Raw genomic sequence first — 27696 nt, 5'->3', positions numbered from 1 at the left:
ACAACACCAGCTCTCTCGGCTGGGAAGATAGCATCGAGGAATGCACACTTGCGGAGTGGTTATAAACTGTCCTCCTGCTGTTTTGCAGGCAGGGCGAAGCATCAAAGTGTGTGATGTCCCTCGGATGGACGTTAAACTGGGCGTCCCACCTGCCAGCATTGGTTGGTGAACTTTAAAGATCCTACAATGTCCTTTGCGAAAAGTAGATGAGCTATAATAATATGCTTGTCCATCTGCGTGTGTGGTGTGGTGTGGTGTGTGTGTGTGTAACATTCCATTCCACCTCATGGTTGGATAGCTGGCCTGACTCTACTCACAATATCAACCTGAAATAACATATGGCCGCCATGTTGTTGCTTAGTGCTTTGCAAAACCAAAGACATCTTCACAGTTGTCATATTCACAAACGCTATGCCTTCCCTATAAGTTTTCCCTGAAGTGTAAAACAACCGAAGTGACTTAAAAGTATCATCAAATATCGAAACATTGTAGCTGATATGCGTCATCATGGGGCTTGTGAAGATTACAGGACGTACAGGGCTCAGCAATCGAGGCAGCAGTCTTCTGTCTATACACCACCCAAATAACTATCGTATGTGGAATTCTCTCAAGCAGGGCTTTTAGCGAAGAGGTTCATGGGTCCTTGCCATCATTTCCAACTATTTTCTCTTAAACGACTTTACCAGGGACCATTAAACACGTCATTATAAGGGTCTTTGTCCGAGGACTTCCAGGAATCTCGCAACATTGTGAAAGAAAACATCCGTTATGATTTACTTTTCACGATGTGTTTATATGCATCAGCAAGAAGATAATTAGTTTTGGGTCATTTATGTTGCAATTCCATGGGGTTTCCACATATCTCATGGAATTCTGAGTTGGATAGGCAACTGTGATGGCCCAGGAGATGTAGGTGACGGTTTCTGTGAAGTCGGTAATAGCATGACAAGGCAAAGCATTAAATATTCCGCAGTTTTGATGAGGTAATGAAATATGTAAGGATTGATGTGTGAATGTCTGTTTGCTTTTTTTCTAAATATATACACTGTTTGAGGCTCGTATGAGAGCTAACACACAGAGCGTACAACAAGGGGAGCAAGAGACAAGGGGGGGGCAGGGGGAGGAAAAAAACTGTGTGGAATAGACACATGAGGAGATCTGGGGAAGGGAGAGGGATGGGGTGAGGAACATGGGGTAAACAAGATGGACATTACAGGGACTTTTAGGAAGGAAAGCTGGTAATTTGTAGGAGATGAGTTTGGGGTGGATTAACGGGGGTTGAAAAGATTGTGGTTTTGGATGAGGGAAGATAAGAGGTGGTGGTGAACAGCTCTACCTTCCAATGGCAAAACCTAGTAAGTCACTTTTTGGTCAAAGTTGAGATTTTGTCATTTTTGGAGTTACTAGGTTCTGTCACATGTTTATACTACAGGGTACCCCACAGAAAACCAGGAAATTTGGTACAGTTTATTTAAAACAAAACAAAAGCAAACTTAGATGTAGTGTAAAACAAAGACACACTTTATTTTCAAACAAAACCAAAACAAACGTTAGATGTAGTGCAAAATACGGCAAAATAAATCTCAAAATCTCAAATTTCCTGGTTTTCTGTGGGGCACCCTGTATAACAAAATCTGTAAAAGTGGATCCTAGATGCTTGAATGTCAATAGTAAAACCTATCAAGTCAGTCGGATTAGGCCTTTGATAAAACAGTTTTCCCTTGTTTTCTCTAATTGAACAAAAGATGACTTACTACGTTTTGCCATTGGATGACAGAGCTGTTTTGAAGACCTGAAGGGAAGAGTGGGAATGAAGAGAGTATGGGAGTTTGTTCCAAAGGTAGGGAAAAAGAGGAATGAAAGAGTGAAGGTGAGCAGTGGTTCTTGATTTTGGTAGTTTTACTAGAAGGGGGTTGCTGGGAGACCTTGAGCGCACTGCAGAAATATCGGGGGGGTGGGGCAAATCTCAGACAGAGCAGGGGGGGGGGTGAGGTCAGAGAGGACACAGTAGAAGACAGAAAGACCATGACCTGCCTGTGGTAAGAGAGTGAGAGGCCCAAATATTTGAGATGGGGGGGAGGAGATTTTTTTGTGCGCATGACCTGAAACTGAGTACCCCAGCAAATACGCACAATTTGGTGGAGACTGACTCAGCAGCTTTTTTCTATGATTTTTTTTACACATATAAGCTCATACATATGGAGAATTTTCATCCATGCAGAAAATTTTCTTGCGGGGGGGGGGGGGGTGGGGGTTGTGCCCATGTCCTGTCCCCGTGTACCCTCAGCACACATGCAAAATTTGGTGAAGATTGGTCCATGGGTGTGGAATTGTATAGAAATCAAAAAAAAAGGCTACACGTGGATGCACGCACAGACGCACACACGCACACTCACACACTCACACACTCACACACACACAAACACACACACACACACACACACACACACACACACACACACACACACACACACACACACACACACACACACACACACACACACACACCCCTTGCCCTTATCTTATTTAGAAACTCGTGAACGGCCTACAAGATATCAGGGTACTTTTACCTGAATTGCAAGTACATTAGTAGAAACCAACAAATCAACCCCGTCAGTATATAGGATGTAAATCTGAGATCTCAACATCACGAACCATTGCACCTGGTGGCCATGCTAAACAGCCTTCTTTTAATTACAGTGCAAGAACAGTCAGTAGGGGACAAACTTGGTAATGATGTATTCAGAGCTGCAAAGAAATTGTATTCATATTTAAATTCACGTTCAAAGAAAAATGAAATATTAGAATTACATGAAAGACCGTCACCACGTGGCTCTTACCTCCCATATGCTTTGCCTTCTGATCAAGATTCATCTCCTGAACTGTCTTGTTGGTTATGGCACTCACCCAGCGTGCTCGCTCGTTGCTGTGGACAGGAAACACGTCGGGATGAATATAAAGGAGAATAAAAAGCACGTAATGTCGATTAAAAAAAAGAAAAAAAATTCATACGGCACATGAACACATGTATTTTATAAATCATGTTGCGACTCATGTATGTAGATAAATACGAAGAGGTAATTATAGTTCGCTGAGGCCGAGCGAAGTGAGGTCGAGGCCGTTTATTCCTGGTACGTGAAACACTCCGCAACCCATACCTGCAGAAAACGGATTTTTTTAGAACGTCGGCCGCATTTTCCATCCAATCATCATGTCACTGTTTTTTTTTTTGTTGTTGTTGTTAATCTCCATGGGTAGGTAGGCACTCCGATGGTCAAAGTTTTGTGTCAATCGCTCAAGCAGTTGCGGAGAAAACAAATTTAAAAGCGAAAGGTGAAAAGGTGAAAAGGTGAAAAGGTGAGGACGGAAGAAAAACAAAAGGCGTGGGCCTCGGCCGACGTTCCACGACATGTTCAAGGATGGTTGAGGACACCGATTACTAGTATTTGATGCATAAGTTGGACAATAAGTACTGTATCCTACGTGAAAACATGTATGCAATGATTAAAAGTACTGTTGTTTTTATCCCAACAAATGCCCACTATTTTATAGAAATCTACCTGAAAACAAAATATGTGACGGCAAAATGTCCCTTCAGGCATGCAATCACTGTTACGATCCGAGACATGAACATTGCTGTGCACATGCAGGTGTGCCTGCACCAAGTGGCGATGAATGCTGGAGCATAAGCGCCAGGTGGTCACGAGCGTGCTCATGCCTGTGACAAGAGGCAACAATTGCGGGTGCACCTGCACCACATGGTCACAAATGTGGGCACCTGTTCGCCTGTTGGCAACAAATGCAGGCATGCATGCTCGAGGCAGAAAATGCGGATGTGTGTGCGTGCAAGGAAGAAAATGTAGGTAAGAGTTGGCCAACGGAGAGAAAATATGGGCACAGGTGTACAAAGGAGAAAATATGGGTTTGGGTGCACAAACAGATGCAATTACATCATTGCTTTTGGCAACTGCCCCAAACAACCCTGTTAGGTCCTGTGTGAACACCTTCAGGAGCTCGCAGATACTGCATCAGAGAGCACACATGTTGTACTTGACTCTTCATTTGTCACCAAATGGCATGAACTTCTCATTCCCTTCTCATCATGAGTCGTTCATGAAACTGATGTCAACTTATTTAAGTTTTACCAACTCATGTGTGTGTGTCTGTTCCATATTACTTTAACAAAAAAAGTTTCAAAAGAGGAGAAGGAATGGGAATATTGGGGAAATCAGAGGTGAAGGAAAAACATGGTGGTGCATAGCGATCAAAATTTCCACCATTATGCATAAAAAAAATAATCCAGCCATCCTCTCTCACTGCTCTGAATTTTGTGCAGGGCCTTTAGCCCAGTATGGAACTCTCAATGCACACTTTGCTGAAAGAAGAGGAACAATAAATCACTTTGATACCCAATTAACATACCTATTTTACCAGTGCTATTGGATGATATGCAGATTATAATCAATGACTGATGGAACTCACACTGATTCACAGATGAGGATCATGTCAACATGCGCGCCTGCATGGTTCTTCTCCAGCACAAGGAGAAAGGGGAAACCACCAGACAATTGCCGAACCAACGTGCCACCAAGCGGAGACCAGCCTGATTGCCCACTCCCACCACCAATACCAGCACTGGTTCCAGCCAAAGACCTATTGTCACACTTGGGCAACACAGCAGTGATGTGCTGCTGCAGTGCATAGTCGGTGACAAAGTAGTTTTCGTCACTGCGGGGAAACGTTGCAAAATAAATTAATAAATAAATAAATAAATAAGGAGATAAATATAAATGAAAGCAAAAAAATTAAAGAGGAGAAAAGGTCTCAAAATAATTGCCAATTATGTGAAAAGGGGGAAAGAGATTGATGGAGCAGAGGATAGGAAGACAGATGTGAAGAGTAAAAATTCCAAGTAGGGAGGAAAAGGACTGGTAAGGGGGTGGTGGGGTGAGTGAGTGAGTCAGTTTGACTTAAAACGTTCACATAAACATTTTCTGCAAAAAAAACTTTTTCTTTATATTGTTGTGGAAATGACTTCTCGGGGCTAAAAAAAAAAATAGCATAGATTAGAACAAGTTGAGAGGCGATGATGGTTCGCGGGCATTATTGAACAATGCCACGATAGGTACAATTGAGTTAGTGGAAGCTTTTGAGGAAGCCCTACAGTAATCACCTATCTCTTCCGTTAAAATTGACCAAATGAAATCGGATTTTTTTATAAGTTGTACTTATGGATATTACGCACAGCTTCGAGGAAATGAAATTGCGAGAAAAAATAATAATAATAAGTTCAAGTGGGCGTGGGACGCCCCTAATACAAAAAGACACAACTGGACCATGATATCGAGCTTGTGTCCAAGTTTAATCAAGATCGCATCAAACGTCACGGAGCTATTCTCTGGAGAGAGTCACAAACAGACAGACACAACGAAAATAGTGGCCACTGCTGGCGCCCGCGAACCAATAATCAACTAGCCGAGCTTTACTCGGTACATCAACTCGATGATTCACCACAACAAGAAACGGTTTGGCACACAGAATTAGACAAAAACCCAATCAGCAAAACCGGAATTGAAATAAAACAGTAAAACACGATGTATCTGGTTCAGGAAACTTAGCTTTGATGAACTGGAAGGAGGAACTGCCGATCCGACGTCCACGTGCAACAAACTCCGAACCGGGAATTGACAATACCTGGGATTTACGACACACTTGTGCTAAAACATGAATTAAGGAAAATAATTATTGGTTCGCGGGCGCCAGCAGTGACCACTATTTTCGTTGTGTCTGTGTGTCTGTTTGTGACTCTCTCCAGAGCAGAGCTCCGTGACGTTTGATGCAATATTGATGAAACTTGGACACAAGCAAGATATCATGGTCTAGTTGTGTCTTTTTGTATGAGGGGCATCCCATGCCCCTTGTGGGCGGAGCCACGCCCACTTGAACAATTTTTATCTAATTATTATTTATTACTTACGAAATCTAAAGATTTCATAAAGTATATTGATGACTTCTGTCCTCTGTTTGTGTGTGTGTTTGTTTGTAGGCACGGTAACTCGAGAACGGAAGAAGCTACCAATGTCAAGTTACACCACGTGATTTAGGAGGGTGATGGCTCGCGCTGATTAGATTTTGGTCAAAATTGGTCAAAGGCAAAGGTCACAGTGAGGTCAAACATCCAAAACATGATAACTCGAGAAAAGTTACCACAGGTATTGTTGACGGAGCGTGAGTTTGGAAGATCAAGATAAGTTCGGCGGAATTTGTGTGTCAATTCGTCGAGTTATGGCTGTTTTAAAATTTTCAGTGTTATAAAATAATATGAAATAATTCCATAAATTCCTGTGGAGAAATGGAGTATTTTTGCTTCGCTCGACGTTACGAGTTCGTTTTAACTTCTATTTTAATTTTGTCTTCGGTTTTTGCGATTGCTTAGGACGCTTAACACTCGGTTGTCGAAATTCTGGTAAAAAATCGGATGTTTTGGAGACGTTTTAAGATTGTATAAAAATATTTCACCCGCCGCGTCACGGCTCGTCACACGGTGCAGCGCGCTCGAGCAGACGCGTCGTTGAGTCACGTAAAGGTTTTGCGTGTGCGTGCTGACGTCATCGCGCTCGCCCTGGCGTCCTTTCGAGTTGGGGGGGGGCGTCGAGTGTAATCTTTACGTTACGTTAATCCGTAGTAACTCGAGAACGGAAGGAGTTGATGGTTTGGTACAGAATCATCGTAGAAACTTCTGGTTTGCGTCGCTACCTTCTCGAGAGACAGCTTTTATTAGACGAGGTCAGAGGTCAAGTTGACGATTTCGTAAGTACCAGTCTATGACTGCTTGTTCATTTATTCTCGATTTTTTTTCTCGAAATTTCATTTCCTAAAAGCTGTGCATAATGTCCATAAGTACAACATATAAAAAATCCGATTTGATTTGGTCAATTTTAACGGAAGAGATAAGTTTTTATGATAGGGCTTCCTCAAAAGCTACCACTAACTCAATTGTACCTATCGTGGCATTGTTCAATAATGCCGGCGAGCCATTGTCGCCTCCCGGCTAGTTGCTTCTGCGTCCGCTTTTTGATTCCACGTGCTTCGTTTTCACTCCTTTTATCCAGGGTATTGTTACTTTTTATCCCTCAGCGTAATCCTTTTCTCCTCCTCGCTCCAATATATATATATATATATATATATATATATATATATATATATATATATATATATATATATATTTATATATATATATATATATATATATATATATATATATATACATATATATATATATATATATACAACGTAACAATCGTAATCACTCCAACCCAACCCCCCCTCCCAAAAATATATACACGAGGTGTGTTCAAAAAGTATCCAACCTTAATTTTTCGTGCGTAAACAAATGAATCTAGGGAGGCGTGGTTTGGTGCACATATGTAGGCGATCCTAATCCATATGCATGAATATTTTCCCGCCTGCAGAAGCTGTCAGTCGCCGACAGACCGCCGATGAGTGAGGAAGTGTAAGTGAGCACCGTCGGATTTTCGTTTTTGACAAAATGACGGAAAAACTTGAACAACGCTACTGCATCAAATTTTGTGTAAAGCTTGGCGATTCCCAAGTGGAAACTATCCGCAAGATTCAACAGGCCTTCAAGAACGAAGCAATCGGCATCACACAGATAAAAGAGTGGTACAACTGCTTCAAAGACGGTCGCACATCAGTGGAAAGTGAAGCACGTTCTGGTAGGCCCTCAACATCCCGAAATGAGATCGTCATTGACCAAGTGAGGACCCTGCTGATGCAGGATCGTCGAATCACGATCAGAGAACTTGCAGACGAGGTGGGCGTCAGCATTGGATCCGTTCATTCCATTATGACTGAGGATTTGGGCTTAAGGAGAATCTCAGCGAAGTTCGTGCCAAAGCTGCTAACGATAGAGCAGAAGCAACTCCGTTTGGAGATCGTACAGGACATGCTGGAGACTGTGAACAGCGATCCCAACTTCTTCAACATAGCGATCACTGGCGATGAGACCACAGTGATCCGTCATTTTGTCAAAAACGAAAATCCGACGGCACTCACTTACACTTCCTCACTCATCGGCGGTCTGTCGGCGACTGACAGCTTCTGCAGGCGGGAAAATATTCACGCATACGGATTAGGATCGCCGACATACGTGCACCAAACCACGCCTCCCTAGCTTAATTTGTTTACGCACGAAAAATTAAGGTTGGATACTTTTTGAACACACCTCGTATATATACAAACAACGTAACAATCGTAATCACTCCAACCCCCCACCCTCCCCCCCAAAAAAAACATCAGAAAACAATGAACTCTATCTCCCGTACTCAGTTATTCCTTAATTCCCGATCCCTCTGCTTTTTGAATATCCCAAAACTGAATCTTCACTGAATAAAACGTCTCTTCCTTTAAAAGTTCTTTAAATAACATTCAAAAAATGTAAATTAAAATGCCTCACTCTCCTGACTATCCCCCACAAACAATTTGTATCTACATTTAGATAACTAGTACAACACTGCAAATTTGGAGCACGACAGAACGAGTCAACAAGGAATCAGTTCATTGAAAAAAAACATATTTTGTACAGCTGAGAGAGCACCTGTCATGAGAATCTGATGATTTATCATTGGGGAAAAGCAGTTCAATCTCATTCCTCCCACCAGGTCTTCAAGATGGTTGTTCACCACCATCTTAGATCATCCCCCATCCAAACCATTATGTTTTCTGCACTCATTAACTCCCCCACCACACCCCACCCCAATCCCTCCTCCTTCCAAAGTTCCAGTATTCCCCTCTGAGAGTTTCTTTCTGTATCCATCTTGTCCACCTTATGCATCCTCTCCTGCCCCCATTCCTCCGCACATCCATTGTTTGTCCGCATCTCTCTGTCTTGGCCTTCGGCTCTGCTGTTGATGTTCCCCCTCACCCCCCCCCCCCTCTCTGCTATTCCTTTTTCCCTGTTATGTCCTGATCCATTCAGTGTACTAGCTCTTCCATGAGCCTCGACTATGTACACAAAAATAAAAGAAAAATATCATAGGCAGCTGAGAGGTCAATAAAAGTGGTGGTCTTAGTGGTGAGCTGACTGTTGGTGGCAATTGTGGTGTACATCATTTTGGTGATCAAAGATTTCTTACATGTCCATAATTTGTTGATGGGTGTGTTTTGACCCATGATACGAGGAACAAGTTCCCTCCATCGACACCACGACTGTGTTAGTACTATATGATATGAGTTATATATCATGATAGTTTTGGTTATTGAATTCAAAGGTTGGTAAATGAAAATTACACAAATTATGTTATTATTGCAAACTATATGGCTGACAGTGTAGCCTAGAGGTATGCACACTCACTTCTAAGCTGTCTAGCCTGGGTTTGAATCCCGCCCGAACCAGCTATAAACTGTCATGCTGGTGTTTCACAGGCAGGACGAGGCATCAATGTGTGTGCCGTCCCTCAGATGGACGTTAGACAGCATTCGTTGGTGGACATTAAAGATCCCATGGTGTCCTTCGTGAAGAGTAGGCAAGCTATCACTGGGAACCATGGCCAAATTACAAATTCCTGCCCTAACCTACAGGGGTACTGCATCAGTAACACAACCACGTCTGGCACCAATGATACTACTCCGCAGCCTTGTGCTGCATATGAATGAAAAAAATTGCAAACTATACATTATGTACTGGGACTGACACTGATGATATCTTGACGACATCCCTTTCTTATGAACCCAACGTGCTAAACACAAAAGAAGAAGGATTGCTGTGGGAGCGCAGAAATTCTACATAATGAAAATGGAGTTGCAATCAGAGCAGGATCAGGACAGTAAAGACAGAAAGGACAAATGGTCGAGGCAGATTTTCAAACACAGAAGAAAAACAAAACAACAAGGTGTGATTTAAAGCAGCGATCGTCACTATTTTTTAGAGGGGGGCCACTTTTGCCGATAAGATAATCAGTGTGAGAGCCGCCACCACCGGCAAGACTCCATAGTGGCTGCTATAAGGCCCCGCCTCCACATACTTTACTTTGTTATGGTTAACTGGGCTGCAAGCATAATTGTTTGTACGCTGAAACCATATCCTGATGTAGTTATGTTACTCATATACTTCGCGTTGGGACACTCATTTCAAGCCAATGGGTCAATTTGACAGCATTTATGGCAGATTATGATGGGGCATTTTCACATTTGTGTATTATCGGCAGCACGTCAGGGGCCGCACTATACGCCCACCAGGGGCCGCCAGTGGCTCACGGGCCATGCAATGAAGAACAGGGATTTAAAGTAACGATAAACTAATCATAACGGTTGAAATAAACATGGACCTTTTTTTCTTGGTGATGATGACAACATCATTAAAAAGGAAAAGATACACTTTCGTGTAAGTCTTGCGAAAAATTCCTGCTTCCTCGCTCAACCAGCACAGTTCACCCCGTTTACGCAGCCCACGAGCAGATGACACCAATGGGAATGGCTGGGGTAGGAAAGACAATTCAATAAGTTCATTACAAACTTTACAAAACATGGTTCAGGTCTCATAGTTTCACAAACATGTGGCTCACATTCTCAACTCTAACATTTTCTGAGCACAGCAGCATAAGCGGCATCCACCAAAATACACCACGTGTTCGATGTCATACTTTCTGCTCATATCATGACGTGCTTAAACAATCTAGAAACATTGACCTTTCACCTCCGAATTTCTCTTTGTCAGAAATGATCAAACGCTAGCAGAGTACCCGCCCTACGGGGGATCTTGTTCCAATCATGCAACACGTTCTTCTGACACATACCTTTATTTGGATGGTGTATAGGTAACTGATAGCTGCCTCAATCGCTCCGGAAATTAAGAAACATTACCCGGGTTTTTACGTGCATGAAGCAAAAACATATGTAAATACTCTCCTGTAAATGGGGGGGGGGGGTTGTAATACCCTCCCCCACCTACAGGCAGCGCACAATGACACACATTTACATGGAGAATTTGCGTTTCCCCCCCAATGACCACTGGCAAAAAAAATTTAAGCCCCGAGACATCAATTGGGGTCATGCTGATCCTATGTAGCAAGCCTGCATGTAGTTGGCCCAGAACTGAAGGAGGAATAGCACGACAAACAAACAAACAAACACCGGTCCGTGAATTATAATAAGGATACATGTGGAGATAAACGGGGAATGAGAAATTTGTGGGAGGGCAGAAATTCTAAGAACTCGGTGGCATAATTGTTCAAGCGTCCGCTCTGAATCTGTGAGGTTGGTGGTTCAAACCAGACCACGGCAGAATCATACCAAAGACTCTAGAATGGTACGTGCTGCTTGCTTCCTTAATTCTCAGCATTTTAAAAGGTTAGATCAAGAACAAACAACCATAGGGTGGCAACCATTGCACAGGCTTGGACTAATGACCGCCACCTGTGTTGAAGCTCCTTGTAAGGGAACCCATATTGATATTTTATTAATTTGACAATTAACTATAAAAATCAGAAACAAATATGGCTTTTGCACAAAATGGTTCATATGGGCCCAGTACAAGGGTCATCGTGGTGAAGGTCACTGCTCAGGTATGGAACCAAATAAGATATTCACCTTGATTTTGAAAACCAACTGCTTCTGCAACGTACACATCATCTCGGTACGTTCCATTCGCTTCGCACCATCGTTGCAATCCTTCACCAGCTGCGGCACACATAGTACAGAGTGGCACAGGAACATTTAAGCCATGTACGTAAATGTTTGAACACCATTGTGTTGAGGCATGGAATTAATGTTGGTTATTTCTTCCTTTTCAGATTTGGGTTTAAGATTGTCAAGACATGGATCGCTGGACTAACAGACATAGGTCTGTTGTTGTGGAACTGTTCTTTATAACTGGTTCAATTGTTCAAGCACAGGCAACATTCAAAATGTCCCTTCTGCATAAATGAGACTCCATCTGCAAATTATTTTTGTTGTTACGGGAATAAATTCCCAAGTAATGGTGCAGTACAAGAGAAAAACATGTGGTGGGTCATGCACTGTCTGACAACAGCAATGGAAATTGAGAATATGTGCACAGCAGTGATGAGTTCTGGCAGGTCTGTACTCCCACTATCAAATCTGCTTTGCAGGTACAAAAAACAGCAACGTCAAAAATATGTCATCACCAGTTCCCAGAGTGACCTGTGAAGTTGTGTCATGTCCAAGTGTCGGGAGCCGTTTGTCTGAAGCTGTCTGGTGTTGTTTCATGTAGTTGTCTGCATGTGTGTGCATGATTTGTGTTGAAAATCCTCCATGATCCCAATAAAAAGTAGAAAAAAAAATTATATCTGGAAGAAGAATACTCATAAAGTAGCATGATCTGGATCTGCAATAACTTTAGTTTGCTCAGGTAATTTCAGCAGGTATTTTATAGTTATTTGTATGCAGAAATCGAGACTCATGAAGAAGCGAAATGACAAATGACATCGGAGGTTTAGAGACTGATGGAGGATCAAATGGAACTCATAGAAGGCATCGCAGATGAGCAGATACATGTTGGAAAGGAAAAGGTGTGAGTATTTGGGGGTAGTGGTCAACGAGAGTAGATAATAACAGGGTTGTGTGAAAGCATGAGACAACGGATGAAGTGAGATGGGTCCACGGAGAAGACAGACTGATGCAAAGTCTGATGATTGCCATCGGAGAGCCCTGGGAGGATTCCACTCCAATTTTGGATACCCGCTCAGTGAGACTACAAACAACAAGAGAAACAATGACACAGGAGGAGGCAGCTTGGCCCATGTGCCATATTGGTACACTTGAAAATCATTCTAAACACAGGACAGTCGTGACGGTGAGGGGGATTGAGGAAGAGAAAACATATGCACAACACCCACAGATCACACAAAAGAGTCCCGAGCTCCCTACCTTTTTGGCCGATGTCCCTAAACCGCTCTACCTCTTCAAGTTATTAATATTTAAATATATATCCAATATTTATTGCCTCTTCTGACCACCATTTAGCTTTCTTCTTTCTGCTTATTTTTGGAATGCTGTTTTTTTGCCTCTTTCTTTACAATGTCAACAAGCTCTTTTCACAATCTGTGTCATTTTGTCTGTCAACCAGGTCCAGGTCTACAAGGCTTTTTTTTAACATTTGTTGCGTATTGCTTAGATACGTTTTCAAGATCATATCTGGTGTGAGTTTTTAATTTTTGCTTTCACTTTTCTCAGTTTGACTCAGTTATGTTTCAAGGAGTTGATGATCTGTCCCACAGTCTGTGCCTGGCAGAGGTAGTCAATCTGATTTCTATATTGCCCATCAGATGAAGTCCATGTGTATAGTCTGCGCTTGGGTTGCTTGACCCATGTGTTTGCAATTATGAGATCAATCTCCACACAGAACTCCAGTATTCGCTCCCCTGGTTCATTTTGGATACCAAGTCCCTGTTTCCTACCATCCCCTGGCTCATCCCTGGTGCTCCTGCTTCTCAAGGTTGTGCACTCCCATAATAATGAAAAAAAAAGAGGCCTCACTAAATTCCTGTAAAGCAAATTTAAAACTCTAGATTATACAGTAAATTATAAGTTATCATGACAATCCAGATGTGGCTTCACAATATTTGTGTACCATGTTAACGCCACCTCTTTTGATTTATAATTTATCCCTCCTGCTAACACAACCGAAAACCCAACGAACTTTACCTACATCTGCCTGCAACTGTGAAATTTGCTTACTCTCTGTATCTACTACCACCCTCAGATCTTTCTGAGCCATGTCATATGCTCCAAGATTGCCCCTTGCATTATGTATTCCCTTCTTACACATCCCCAGCACTTTATATTCCCCTGCATCTCTCAATTGCCTGCCAGATCTAAGAAACTATTCAGATTTTGCTGAATGAAACTCATCCCTCTCTGCTACCTTTCTTCTTTTTTGTATCCAGAGTCAAGGCTCGTGGAAGAGCGAGAACACTGACCGACTCAGGATGCAACAGAACAAAAGGAACTGTAGAGAGAGGGAGGGACACCAACAGCAGGCTTGAAGGACAAAATAGAGGGAGAGTTGGACAAATAATAAGGGTGGAGAGTAATGAAGGGTATGGCAGGATGTATGGGGTGGACAAGATGGATACAGAAGAAAATTCGCAGAAGGAAAAACTGGAAATTTGGGAGGAGAGAAGTCAACATCTATCTCCCTTTTTGGCGTGGCCCAAGGAGGACGTGTTAGAGAGGTCCTTTCCTCTGCTTGGCTGCTATCTTCTCGTCTACATCCCCCATTGTGATTCCTCCTCGTCACCATTATTCATGCCCCAAGCCGCAATTTGCCACTGTGAAAATATTATCAGCTTGTTCTTGTCATCTACCCAACTCATTCACCAATATTCGTCCAAAGCCATCCATAACGTTTTGCAATGTGGTGCTAGAAATAATTTTGGCCCTATTATTACTCATTTGTGAAGAATCGCTTCAAAAATTCTCAGATCCGCATCCGGATCTGGATCTTTACCAAAATTGAAGCAATTCACCCTCATCACACACCCAACCTGTCCAAGTTTTGGCCGAATCGGTCCGAACTTTGGCCGAAAGTAAGTTACTCATCAGTCGAAACACGTCGAGGTAATGATTAGCGTACCCGAAACTTATTTATAACCTATGAGTAACGTGTTGTAGGCACGTTACACGATCGTTGACACAAGTCGAGGCACGTTATGCGATCGTTGACACACGTCAAGGCACGTTACTTGTAAGTTACTCATAAGTCGAAACACGTCGAGGTAATGCTTAGCGTACCCAAAACTTATTTCTAACCTATGAGTAACGTGCTTTGAACCGATGTGTAACGTACCTCCAACGCATATTGACGTATGTAGATGTATTTGATTGACGTCTTCCGCACGACCACAGTACTTACTGAACGCATTTCTAACTTACAGCTACCATATAATGGCGTATTGGCAGCGTTTTAAAAAAAAAGAACAACAATAACTTCCGATATTTCGTCACGTGCCGTTACGTCACGTCCGATTGCCTCTTCAGTTTGCTCATGTCTTATTCTTAGTTCCTCCTCTGTGAATATTTTCTGTTTGAGGATATTGTCACGTCGACGTCGAAACTTAAAAGCAAATGTCCGAATATATTTTAAAATTCGTGATAGACTAAAAAATATATAAGAATAAAAAAACAACAGCAACAACAACAACTTCAGATATTTCATCACGTGCCTTCACGGAGCCAAGGAGAAAAAAAAATGTGCCTTGACGGAGAAAATAAGTTTCGGGTATGCTAAACATTACCTCGACGTGTTTCGACTTATGAGTAACTTACAAGGAACTTGTGTCGACGTGTGTCAACGATCGCATATCGTGCCTACAACTTATTCCCAGCGTAGCGGAATGTGTGAATCATACGGCGAGTACGTCGTCAAATTTTCAGCATGCTTGAAATTTCACGACGTACTAAACGTACCACGAAATATGACGGCGTACTTCATCGTTTTTCAGCATGCTCTTAACGTATACACAACTTACCCATAACGTATTCGACGTGTGCCAGTTTGGTTTGGCAAATTTTTCATAGGTCGGCATACGCTGGCTAAATCGTCAAGGTGTGACTGCGTGGTTGACACTTTCAATTTTCAGGCGGTTATGATTTAAATCGGCGTGCGGCAGGTTTTTAACAGGCTACGCCACGAGTTCGTCGGCGATACGTGTAGCGCGCTATGCATAAGTTAGACTATCGTTGGGCATAGGTTGTGAACGCCAACAACAGGCTAAGCATTCGTTGGTATAAGTTATCTATAAGACAACAAAACGTTCTGTGCCCGTTACTAATATGTTATGCATACGATCAACACGTTATGAATACGACCAAAACTTTTTTAAAAAACATCAAAATTTCAGCGTACGCCAAAGTTTTACATACATTTTTATACGTTGCCATTGCTGGCTAAATCGTCAAGGTGTGACAGCGCCTTAAAAGTGGTTCACATGTATGACATGGTGATATTTTCAAGAGCAAATAATGGTATCATGACTTTTGAAGACTTTCGAAAAATGCGAAGTCTAAGTGGATCTACTGTATGAACAAGCGAAGTCACCTGTGGTCAGGAAATCATCACTCACCTTGCTCACTGCTTTGAGAGCATTCTTGGCATTCTCATGTTGATGACTGCCCGGCTTGCTTTTCTGACAAATTGTCTGCAAGGAATTTGCATTTCATTAGCGTTAATAGGATTATTTAAGAATACTGTAGGCATGATGTGGGAAGAGGAAGGGGGGGGGAATAATTATCTTTGCCTCAAGCTCTTAAAGATAGATATATTATATTTAGAATATTTTCAAGTCATCCAGTGAGCTCAAAAAGCAAACATTATCAATGAATGAGCAACAACTTAAAGAATCCATCACACCTTGATCTTTCAGTTTCTTCCAAACTAATTCATATTTACACGACTCTCACTTCAAACCAGACTCAGTTGTGTAATGGTTAGAGTGTCCGCTCTGAAACAGGGACGTCAGAAAGTTGAACCATCACACCAAAGACGTAAAAAATGGTATGTGCTGCGTCCTTGCTTGCTGATCAGCATTTAAAAAGGACAGATAATGGGAAAACAACCATACATTGGCAACCATTGTACAGGTTGCATGGGCCGAATGGTATCCTCCGACATTGAAGTTCCTTGTCAGGGAACTTGTATCATCCTAAACTGGTGTTGAGACAGCTTTAAGGAAGCCATCATCAATATCACACTGAAAGTCCAATCACAAGTGAAAAGTAAATGAACCACCAACAGTTGTGATTGAGTAATCATAAACAATTAAATGAACTAGAAACTGCGACAATGTGTTCGCAACCCTTACGTCCATCAGCAGAGGCAGACGCGTGACACGCTGCATTGGTAGGATGAGGAAGGAAATCATGGGCAGGCCTCCGCATTCACTTGACATCTCAATTTTGCGCAGAACCTCCTTAAAAACTGGGCTGGAGATCCTGAAAAGAAATTCAGAGGAGCATTGTTCTTTACTTTATTAAAAACTCATGCAGAGAATCTGGCAAGTACCCCAGGAGGATATGTAATTACGAGACCTCAAGTATTTAATTGATCGTTTCATGAGCCACACTCACCAAAGCTTTTGAAGTGTTCTCTGCTGGTACATCTCATTGGAGCAGTACTTTACATAGGGGTCAAAACGATTTCGGGCATAGCTCTGAACCACATCACTAATATCATCAATTACAACACTTTCCTGATGGCGAGATTCCAGCTCCCGAAAAAACCTGTTGGCAAGGTGAAAACAGGGTGCCAGGCCAACATGTAAAAAAGAAGACCCTCTCGTGTATTCGACTTCAACACTTCTATTATAAAATCCATCAAAATGTCCATGCACATCCAACTTGTAGCAGAACACGTTATCCCTTGGAAGCATCTCCAACAGCACCAGCGTCGATAACGTGGTCCTATTGTTGCAACAAACCTTTCACTGACATCCCGAATCTCAGCGATGTTCGAAAATAAGTGGTGGTGTTCCAATTTTGTCATAGCTTCAGTTAACTCCGAAGATTCCAGGAATTGATGAAGCAGAATGTCCAAGCTGTGCAGGTATGAATGCTCCGAAGTAATGATCTCAAAAATGACCTGCACACAGCAGGTCATATTTCTCTTTACATCAGTTGTTGTGCTATGTAGCGAGCCAGTGCTTATATTGTTGTTCATTTTTAGTGCCCCCCCCCACAACCATACCAACAATACCACCAAAAACTCCCCAACCTCCTCCACGAGCAGCACAGTGATAAAAGCCTCGACAATGAGCTTTTACATCTATCACATATTTGGAAGGAGATATTGGGAAGTATCGGGGTACTTCTACATGAATTGCAGAGACATAAATAAACAACCGACAAATCATCGAAGTATATGGGTCTTGAATCTGGGATCCAAGCGTGATGAGTTATATTATATGCTTATATGTTTCCCAACAGTTTTCTAATGCAATCCAAAGAATAATAATCAAACTGCTCACATAAATTTTAGCCATCTCTGAAACAATAAATTAAGGGTGAACACATTCGAGTCAGTATTAACGAATACATCTTCAATCTTGTTTGTTTTAAATCGCTGTTTGATATGATGGTATGAGAAAGCTTGGGATTGATTGAAGTGGACTCAGACTTTTGTACCCCGTTGCGTTTGTCAAAAAAAAAGAACAAAATTTAAGGACCGAGACTTTAGGATGTAAAATATCGGCACTTTTTTGTGTACAAAGTTGAGGCTCGTGGAAGAGCGAGAACACAGAATGGATCAGAACACAGCAGAACAAAAGGAATGGTCGAAAGAGAGGGGTGAACACCAACAGTATGGTGGAGGGAGAAAATGGATGGAGACGGACCAAACAAGGGATGTAGGTAAGCATGAGCAGCAGGGGAGGATACGGGAGGTAGACAAGATAAATACAGAAGCAAGCTCTCAGGAATGGAAAACTGGAAATTTGAGGGGACGGGGTGGTTTAATGGGGGTGGAAAAGATAATGGTTTTGGACGGGTGATGATCTGAGATGGCGGTGAACAGCTGTCTTGAAGACCTGGATGGAAAAATGACATTGAAAAGAATGTGGAAGTTGGTTCCACAGGCAGGAAAAAAGAGGAACAAATGAGTGAAAGTGAGCAGTGGTTCAAGATTTTAGGAGTATCACCACAAAGAGGTTGTAGGTGGACCGCATGAGCATGCACCCTGCAGAAACTTTGAGGTTGGGGGAGGGGTGGGGGAAATGGGACAAAGCACAGGGAGGGCAGAAGGTGGAAAACCAAAAATGAGGCAGAAGAAGACAGAGAGACCAGCGATCCGTCTGTAACGGCTGGGTGATAGGCCCATCGACTCAGCTTCATCGCAGCAAATTCCAATAATCTTAAAGGCCTTGATTTCCACAGCATCAAGCTGAGCAAGATGTGAGGCAGGGGAGCCAGCCCAGAGGGGAGAGCAGTACTCCATAAAGCTGCAGATGAAGGCCTTGTAGGTGGATAGGAATCAATGTGTGCCAAGGAAGGACTTTATATGACGGAGGATGCCCAGTTGGTTTTGGAGGCCAACTTTGAAATATGGTTTGCCAGGTAAAGTAGTCGCTGACAGTGAGCCCAAGGGTTTCAGTGACTGAACATCTTCAAGAGGGTTGTTAAGAAAGTGGATGGGAGGGTTTGCCAGATGGTTCTTTCAGAAAGACAGAGTGTGAGATTTATCAGGATCGAAAGACATATTCCAAGTGCTTGACCAGCTTGTGATTTTATCAAGGTCTGGAGAGAGGGAAGAGGCTGCAGCCTGCGTATTAGAAGGATGAGGAATGTCAAAGCAGAGAGTGGAGTCATCAGCAAAAAGATAAAGATGATTTTCCAAGGAGTCAGGGAGATCGTTGTTGAAGATTAGGAATAGGATGGGGAGAAGAACACTGCTTTGTAGTACTCCAGTCTTAACAGAGAGAGAGAGAGAGGAGTTGAAAGGATTCCATCGAGAACCACATCTTGGTTATGAGAGTACAGAAAGTCTCCCGAGAGTGGACACACGTGTTGTGGGCTTTGTCGAATGACCTGAGGTTGTCTTCGGTCAGATTTGCCTTCCAGGAAGAAAAGACAAGTTTTTTTTAAGGCAACTGCCTCATTGCAGGATTCAGACAGTGTACCATGGGCAGGAGGATGACGATGATAACTGATGATGAGATGGGATGAATTTGTGCACAAGTGGGAGCAGGTTTCTGTTGAAGAATGCTCAGGCTGAGTTAATATCAGGGGTGGTAGATACGGAAGACCAGTCTGAAGTGGAATGGCTACTTGCAGGACTTTCCAGTTTGGCTCAGTGAACTGCCTTTCTTGCTGGAACTGATGTTGTTCTCTGAGAATGGCTGGAGAGATGTTGACCTTCACAAGCACATGATCAGATGAATCAGTTGAAGCAGAGGAAGAGCAGGAGACAATGGCAGGGAAGTTAGTCATAACCAAGTCTAGAAGGGAGGATTTGCCATCGACAGAAATCCAGGTTGCAAAATTCACAGATTGAGTTAGTCCCATGGAGTCACAGAAGTCCTTTGCTGACGTGCCTTGGTTGGTGAGAGAGGTAGCAACACTGGCAATTGGTATGTTGATGATTGAATTCACCACACATGAGTAAGAGAGAGTTGGGGTGAGTGGTTAAAAGTTGGTCCATGTCGTCCGAGAGAGAGAGAGAGATGTACAGTGCCAAAATAAAGTCTACACCCTCTTTCAAAATTTTCACCTTTTGTCGCTTTATCGCCTGGAATTAAATTTCATTAAATCAGACTTTTTCCACCTTTATTTACACATCGTAATCCACAACGTCCAAGTCACAAACAAATTCTACAAATTTCAGAAAATCAATTAAAAATACAAAACGAGAATATGTTTGTTGGATAAGTGTCCACCACCCTTATAACAGCAATTGTAAATTAGCTCAGGTGGAACCAATCACCTTCAAAATCACACACCAAGCTAATTGGCCTCCACCTGTGCTAAATTGCAGTGATTCTGGTTATTTCATAATAAAATCAGTTGTTCTGCGGGTTTCCTCTGCTGGGTAGTGCATTTCACAGGAAACAAAATAACCTTGAGCACCAAGGACCTTTCAAAAGACCTCCGGGATAAAGTTGTGGAAAAACACAGATCACAGGATGGGTATAAAAATTTTTTCAAAGGCCTTGGATATCCATTGGAGCACAGTCAAGATGATCATTAAGAAGTGGAAGGTGTATGGTACCACCAAGACCATGCCGAGATCAGGCCATCCCTCTAAATTGGATGACAAAGCAATGAGACTGATCAGAGAGGCCACCAAGAGGCCAATGGCAACTTTGAAATAGCTACAGGCCTTTATGGCAAAGACTGGTCACTGTGCATATAATAATAATAATATCCCAAGCACTCCACAAGTCTGGCCTGTATGGTAGAGTGACAAGAAGGAAGCCATTACTCAAAAAATCCCACCTTGAGTCCTGTTTAAGGTATACAAAAATCCACTCCAGGAGATTCTGAAGCCATGTGGTAAAAGGTTTTGTGGTCTGATGAAACCAAGATGGAATTTTTTTGGCCTAAATGCAAAACGTTACATTTGACGCAAACCCAGCACGGTACATCACCCAAAGAACACCATCCCGACTGTGAAGCACGGTGGTGGCAGCATCATGTTATGGGAATGTTTCTCATCAGCAGGTATTGGGGCATTTGTCAAGGTAGAAAATGGATGGAGCAAAATACAGAAAAATCCTAGAGGAAAACCTGCTGCCCTCTGCAAGAAAGCTGAAATTGGGATGGAAGTTCACCTTTCAGCATGACAACGACACGAAGCACACAGCCAAAGCTACACTGGAGTGGCTAAGGAACAAAAATATAAATGTCCTTGAGTGTCCCAGTCAGAGCCCCGACCTAAATCCAATCGAAAATCTGCGGCATGGCTTGAAGATTGCTGTCCATTAATGCTCCCCACACAACTTGACTGAGCTGGAACAGTTTTGTTCAGAACAATTGGCAAATATTGCCCAATCAAGGTGTGCAAAGTTGGTAGAGACCTATCCCAACAGACTCACAGCTGTAATTGCTGTCAAAGGTGCTTCCACCAAGTATTAACTCAGGGGGGAGGGGAAGGGGGTGGACACATCCAAGAAATTCTAGTTTTGTAATTTTAATTAATTTTCTGAAATTTGCAGAATTTGTTTTTCACTTGGAAGGTGTGGGTTACGATGTGTAAACTATCGGTGGGAAAAGTCTGATTTAATGTAATTTAATTCCAGGATATAAGGTGACAAAAGGTAAATACTTTGAAATAAGATGCAGAATTTCTATAGGCAGTGTAAATGTAGTCGTCACTGTCGGGAGGACGGTACATTACACAGACAAACATGACGTGGGAGCGGAGTGGAAGTTGCAGCCAGAGGTACTCTGGAGGTTTGGGAGGTGTAAGATCAGAACACGGAGAGTGAGAAATGGAGTTCTTGATGTACAATACAACTCCGCTATCAGAACGTGGTTCATTGTTCTAATAAAGTCTTGTGTGTCTTAGGAATCAGGATATAGTCACGTAAACCAATTCCTACACAGAATCACTTGATGACAGATGAATCATATCATAGTAATCATCATTATCCCCACCCCCTACCCTGTTTTTGGTGACAGGAAAAGCTTCCAGGTTAAATTTTATAATGTGTCAGACAAATTACTTTGCTCCGATACTCACCTCCTGTCTCTTCCGTTCATCTGAGGTTATCCTCTCCAAAATGCCAGAGTTTTGAACCTGCCGAAAGCAAAGTATACCCTCAGAATCCAAGTATTCTGTTATCCTCAAAATTAAAATCTTAACCTCCAGTCTTCCACCTCTCCCTTCCCACCGACACACTCACTATTCCCACAGCACTAGTAGGATAGCCTAGACCCTAGAGGTATGTGAACTCGCCTCTGAGCTGTTACGTTTGGGATCAAATCTCGACCCAGTGAAATGCCATCCTGGTGTTTCGCAAGCAGGGAAATGCTTCAACGTGCGTGCCGACCCTCAGATGAACGTTAAACTGGGCATCCCGCCTATAATCATCAGTTGGTGTACGTTAAAGATCCCACTGCGTCCTTCGCTAAGAGGAAGCGAGCTATCGCCTGCACCCTGGAAAAAAATCACAAATTCCTGCTTGGACTGCTGGTAACAAGTGGTCTGGTCTTCTTGGAGATTTCTTGACACCAGGTTACACTGTTTGCTATCTGAGAGTGTGGTCGCTGTCTGGTAAGCAGCTTGTGCACTTCAAACAAATTGACCAAGTGGTCCGTTCGTTTGATGCGAATGGCCTTCTTTGGATATACAGGACTAATCTTATTAGATCACGGATGAAATGCACTCATTACCTCTGGAAGCTGGCTCCAGTTCATCCGCACTGGCTGGTGACAGAGTGTGATATTCCCACAGGCTGGTGGAGGGGCATCATCATGATGGGAAACGCCACTTTGATCGCTATTAGGAGATGCGGGGGAGACAGGAAATGAAGCACTTCCATTTTTTCCATCCGGCGGTGTCTCTTTACTTTGGTTCTCCACAAACAAGTCTTCACATTCCTCCTGAATGGTCTGATCAGGAGATAGTGCCTTCTCAGTGAAATTCTGATAAAGGCCTGGATCTGAGGAGACAAGTTCAGTTCTTACATTCGTGCGCGTGTCATTCTTCAGGAGTATTTTTCTTTAATCTTTCGATATTTTGTGAGTATTCACAGAAAGACAAAAGGAGAAGAAAACGAGCAACAACAACATTGGTTGTCCAATCAAAATTCACAGGCATCCAATTGTGAGTTGTATGAGACTTGAAGCAATATTCTCCCCACAACACCAATGGTATACCAAATAGCAACCCCCTCTTCCTCTTTTGTCTCTTTCATCACAACAACCTCCTCGCTACTCCATGAGCCTCGACTTTGCATCAAAAAAAAATTTCACACCAAACCTCCACCTCAACTACTATCGATCGCTTGATCCATGTTGCGGCTTTTGCCGAGCCAAAGCAAGAGATCACGGGTCATTAGTACCACTGAAAATTTCCATGTAGCAGCAAACATGCACAGAAACAACCGGTGTACAGCCGACCATGTCAGCACTACATTCCACACTGTGGTGACCACCACTCTGATGCCAAACCGACATCGAACCAAACATCTTTGTATTGAGATGTATATCTATGCGCACAGCAACCATCCATCCTCAGTTTCACTGTTATCACAACAATGGCAGAGAGACAGAGAGAATTACAAGACAAAGATAATTAAATATCCTTCTCGTGGAGACTATTATCCTCTGTCCTCACAGAGACAAAAGGAGTTAAACCACCTTCTCGTGGAGACTATTGTAAGTCACAAGGGAATTGTGTATTCTTTTATTTTAACACACTTGTGCAAGCAAGCCATCCTCTCTGCTTCATGATGTTTGTACAAGAGATTGCTGGGATTACAATGGTTACACTAATTAAGCTTTATGTCGGTGAAACAAGTGAGCTATGGAAAATTGAATGGAAATGAGGCTGTGCTTGAGTCTGCACCGGAAGAGAGCAAGGCGTGGGATGTGAGCGCGGGTTAGTCGAGGGGCAGAGTGGTCAAACTGACGAGAAGGTGTGAGACAGGAGGCTGGAAGGAGTATGCTAATTCATTCCACGATATTTATTACTTATAAATACTTTTTTTTTTAATTTTTCACAAAGTGTAGAGCAAAACTGACAATAGATGCAGAAGGCATTTTTAATGAGTAAAATCTAATGAATAACATCTGTTGGCACTGCTGCACCTCCTGCTATTATCACTCCCATCGCCGCTGCTGGTGCAATTATAACACCCTCGGAACAGTTGTTGGAGTTTGACCAACATTGTCCTCTATTATTAAGGGGAATAGCGATGAGTACAACTGACATGCCACCATCTTATGTAGCAATTGTCCCAGCAACCACAAATGAGTATGTGGTATTGGTCAAAGCAGAACAATTGGTCAGCGTGGGGTTCGCGGAATTCCGTTCATTATTTTATTTGCCCCCAATGGATTAAAAGCAAGAAAAAGAGCAATCTGAGATTGCAGACCCTCACCAGGACTTGTTTTGTGTGGTGTTTGTGTAGTTATGTGTGGTGTTTGTGTCCTGGTGTATTATGTAATTCATATGAGACATAATTCGAACTGCCACTTTATAACTGCTGGCAGTGATGACCGCATACCAAGACGTCCCACTTTGATGCAACCCCACTTTGATTGGACACCTGACTCTGACCAATGACGTTTTTCATTATTATTCAATTGAATTTAGAATGGGATGAAAATAAATTCAATTCAAATCAAATGGAAGACCAAATATGTACAGTCCTGCATTGAAGTAATGAGAAGGAACCCGAACAAGCAAAAAGCAAAGATGAAGTCATCAGGAGGAACTTGGATATGATTCGCATTTCAGCTGCTACTCCTTTACCCTCAAACCCATCCAGGCACAGCCAAGTGAGTCTTATTGAAAAATAAAAAAATAAAATAAACAAAATAAACTTAAAAATAGCACCGCAAAGCGGGCGTAACCCCTCAGCCGCTTGACGCAAACCAATTTCAAGATGGTGGCCATATTGCAAATCGCAGCATGCCCATTTTGGAAAGGAACCTTCCTCTACTCAACCCCATTATACCTCGCCAGAATAAAATCAATGTGTGAAGCCGTTCTCAAGTTATTGTCCGGAAACCAAATTCAAGATGGCTGCTCTCGCCGCCATATTGGATATTCGATTGCGCTGAATATCGAAAGGAACCTTCCTCTAAACACCCCCATTATACCACCATGAAAATAAAATCAATCTGTCAAGCAGATCTCAAGTTATTGTCCAGAAACCAAATTCAAGATGGCTGCCCGAGCCACCATATTGGATATCGGATTGTGCTGAATATCGAAAGGAACCTTCCTCGAACCACCCCCATTATACCCCCATGAAAATAAAATCAATCTGTCAAGCCGTTCTCAAGTTATTGTCCGGAAACCAAATTCAAGATGGCTGCCCTAGCCGCCATATTGGATATCACATCGCACTGATTATGAAAAGGAACCTTCCTCTACTCAGCCCCAACACACACACTGCAAAAAGGGATTTAATCGGACAAGGCGTTCTCCTCGAAATCGACGGAAACCAATTTCAAGATGGCTGCCATGGAGGCCACGTTGAAAATCGCAGCGTGCCCATTTTCGAAAGGAACCTTCCTCTACTCAACCCCAACACACCCTGAAAAAATGGATTTAATCGGACAAGGCGTTCTCCTCGAAATTGACGGAAACCAAAAGTTGACAGACGCCCGGACAACGCCTGTGACGACAATACCCCTTTTTCAGCCCAATTCGGGCTGTACTGAGGGGTAAAAAGCGAATTCATATCAAAAATTAAATAATTCTGGCTGCTAGACCATGCATCCAATCAAGTTGAAATTTAAAACATGTATTCCACATCATTACTAGATCACAAATGTGAAGTTTCACATCGTTCGATTAAGCAGTTCCAATGAAAACATTATTTAATATTTTCTTCAATCCAATATGGCCGCCAAATCATGTGACATAAATTATTCCTGAACAAACTTGTACACCCCTGGCTTGGGGAACATTTGTCTGAAGTTTCCCCTTGATCTTTCCAGCTGTTCTGGCAAAGAAGATTTTTTTTAATAGGTTTTTGGGTAAATCCAATATGGTTGCCAAACCATGTGACCTATGACATCATGTGTGTGAACTTTTTTTTTCCTCATGGACAGGTGGTCATGCGTGTAAAGTTTCACCTCGATCTGTTCAGCCATTTCAGAGATTTTTGAAGGTTTTAAAAATATATATATTTTAAACAATATGGCTGCCGATTCACATGACAGATGACATCAGGTCAGGTATGGGAGCATGTGCCAGAACAGTGCGTCGCTGCGTCCACTTTCCGCCGGTACTCCAGGGGCCTCCGTCTGGCCATCCCCCAGGCAGATGCCAGGCCCATCCCCATCTCCTTGAGATGATGGTCAACCTGCTGCAACCATGAGGCACGTGGTCGGCCCACTGGCCTCCTCCACTCATGAGACTCCCTCGCTGAGAGAATCTGGTGAGCAGGATCAGCGTCAGGAAAACGAGCCACATGTCCATACAGCCGCAGCTGACGCTCACGGACTATGCAGGTAACAAATCTCATCCGAGTCTCTCTCAGCAACCGCTCGTTGGACACAAAATCCGACCAGCGATAGCCAAGGATTCTCCGAAGAGACCTGGTACCAAAGGAATTAAGTCTCCGTCTCAGATCCTTGGTCAAAGTCCAAGTCTCGCACCCATAGAGCAAGACTGGAAGTACCAAGGACCTGAAGACTCGGACTTTCGTCCTCCCGCACAGGTACCGGCAGCGCCACACCCCCATGATCCAGTGAATCCATGACTCCCCAGGCCCGACCCAGACGTCTATTGACCTCCGGCTCACAACCTGCGGAGACATGAATATCACTGCCAAGGTAAGTGAATCTATCCACGACCTCAGCATCCTCACCACAAACAGACACAGACAGGACAGCAGCATCCAAGATGTCACCGAAAGCCTGGATCTTAGTTTTGACCCAAGAAATCCGTAATCCCAACGGCTCCGACTTCTCATTCAGCACCTCGAGGGCCCCCAAGAGGATGTCTAAAGTCTCCGCAAAGATGACTGCATCATCTGCAAAATCAAGGTCCGAGATCTTGACATTGCCAAACGATGCACCGCAACTTGATCTCTCCGACATCCTCCCAAAAATCCAGTCCATACAAGTGCTGAAAAGTGTGGGGGCAAGTACACATCCCTGCCGGACTCCAGTAACAACTGGAAATAAGTCAGAGATGGTACCACCACACTCTCAGTACCAGAGTAGAGTTCAGACATCAGATCGATCAGTTTTGGTGGCACCCCACGAAGACCAAGAATCCTCCAGAGGACATCCCGATTCACTGAATCGAACGCTTTACAGAGATCAACATAGGCTGCAAGCAGCCCCTGCCGAAACTCTCGTCTGCGTTCGGTGAGGACACGAAGTGCAAGGATACGGTCAATCGTTGACCTCTTTGGTGTAAAGCCTGACTGCTCTGGACGCTGGTGCTCAAGCAGATGGTGGCGAACCCTATCGAGAATTATCCGAGCAAAGACCTTGCCCGGCACTGAGAGCAGCGTCACCCCTCGGTAGTTGTTGCAG

At 43.1% G+C, this 27696-nt stretch overlaps 1 protein-coding gene across 2 annotated transcripts in view; it reads right to left on the bottom strand.

Moving 5' to 3' along the window:
* Positions 1 to 27696, bottom strand: part of LOC147028145 (rho guanine nucleotide exchange factor 26-like) — a 40414-nt gene that overhangs the window by 1724 nt on the left and 10994 nt on the right. For both annotated transcript variants that reach the window (XM_085878273.1, XM_085878274.1), the window contains exons 5-14: positions 22864 to 23132; positions 22211 to 22267; positions 17457 to 17617; positions 17107 to 17259; positions 16842 to 16971; positions 16104 to 16178; positions 11608 to 11697; positions 10347 to 10495; positions 4483 to 4728; positions 2841 to 2926 (exon numbers count right to left, since the gene is read on the bottom strand). In XM_085878273.1, the coding sequence (XP_085734399.1) occupies positions 2841 to 2926; positions 4483 to 4728; positions 10347 to 10495; positions 11608 to 11697; positions 16104 to 16178; positions 16842 to 16971; positions 17107 to 17259; positions 17457 to 17617; positions 22211 to 22267; positions 22864 to 23132 (1416 nt within the window). The remainder of the gene's footprint in view (positions 1 to 2840; positions 2927 to 4482; positions 4729 to 10346; positions 10496 to 11607; positions 11698 to 16103; positions 16179 to 16841; positions 16972 to 17106; positions 17260 to 17456; positions 17618 to 22210; positions 22268 to 22863; positions 23133 to 27696) is intronic.

Source organism: Eptatretus burgeri, chromosome 4 (genome assembly GCF_056783735.1).
Source record: "Eptatretus burgeri isolate ZD-2024b chromosome 4, Ebu_testis_v1, whole genome shotgun sequence".
In the NCBI taxonomy this organism is placed as follows: Eukaryota; Metazoa; Chordata; class Myxini; order Myxiniformes; family Myxinidae; genus Eptatretus; species Eptatretus burgeri.
This window is presented reverse-complemented; position numbering and strand designations above follow the sequence as displayed.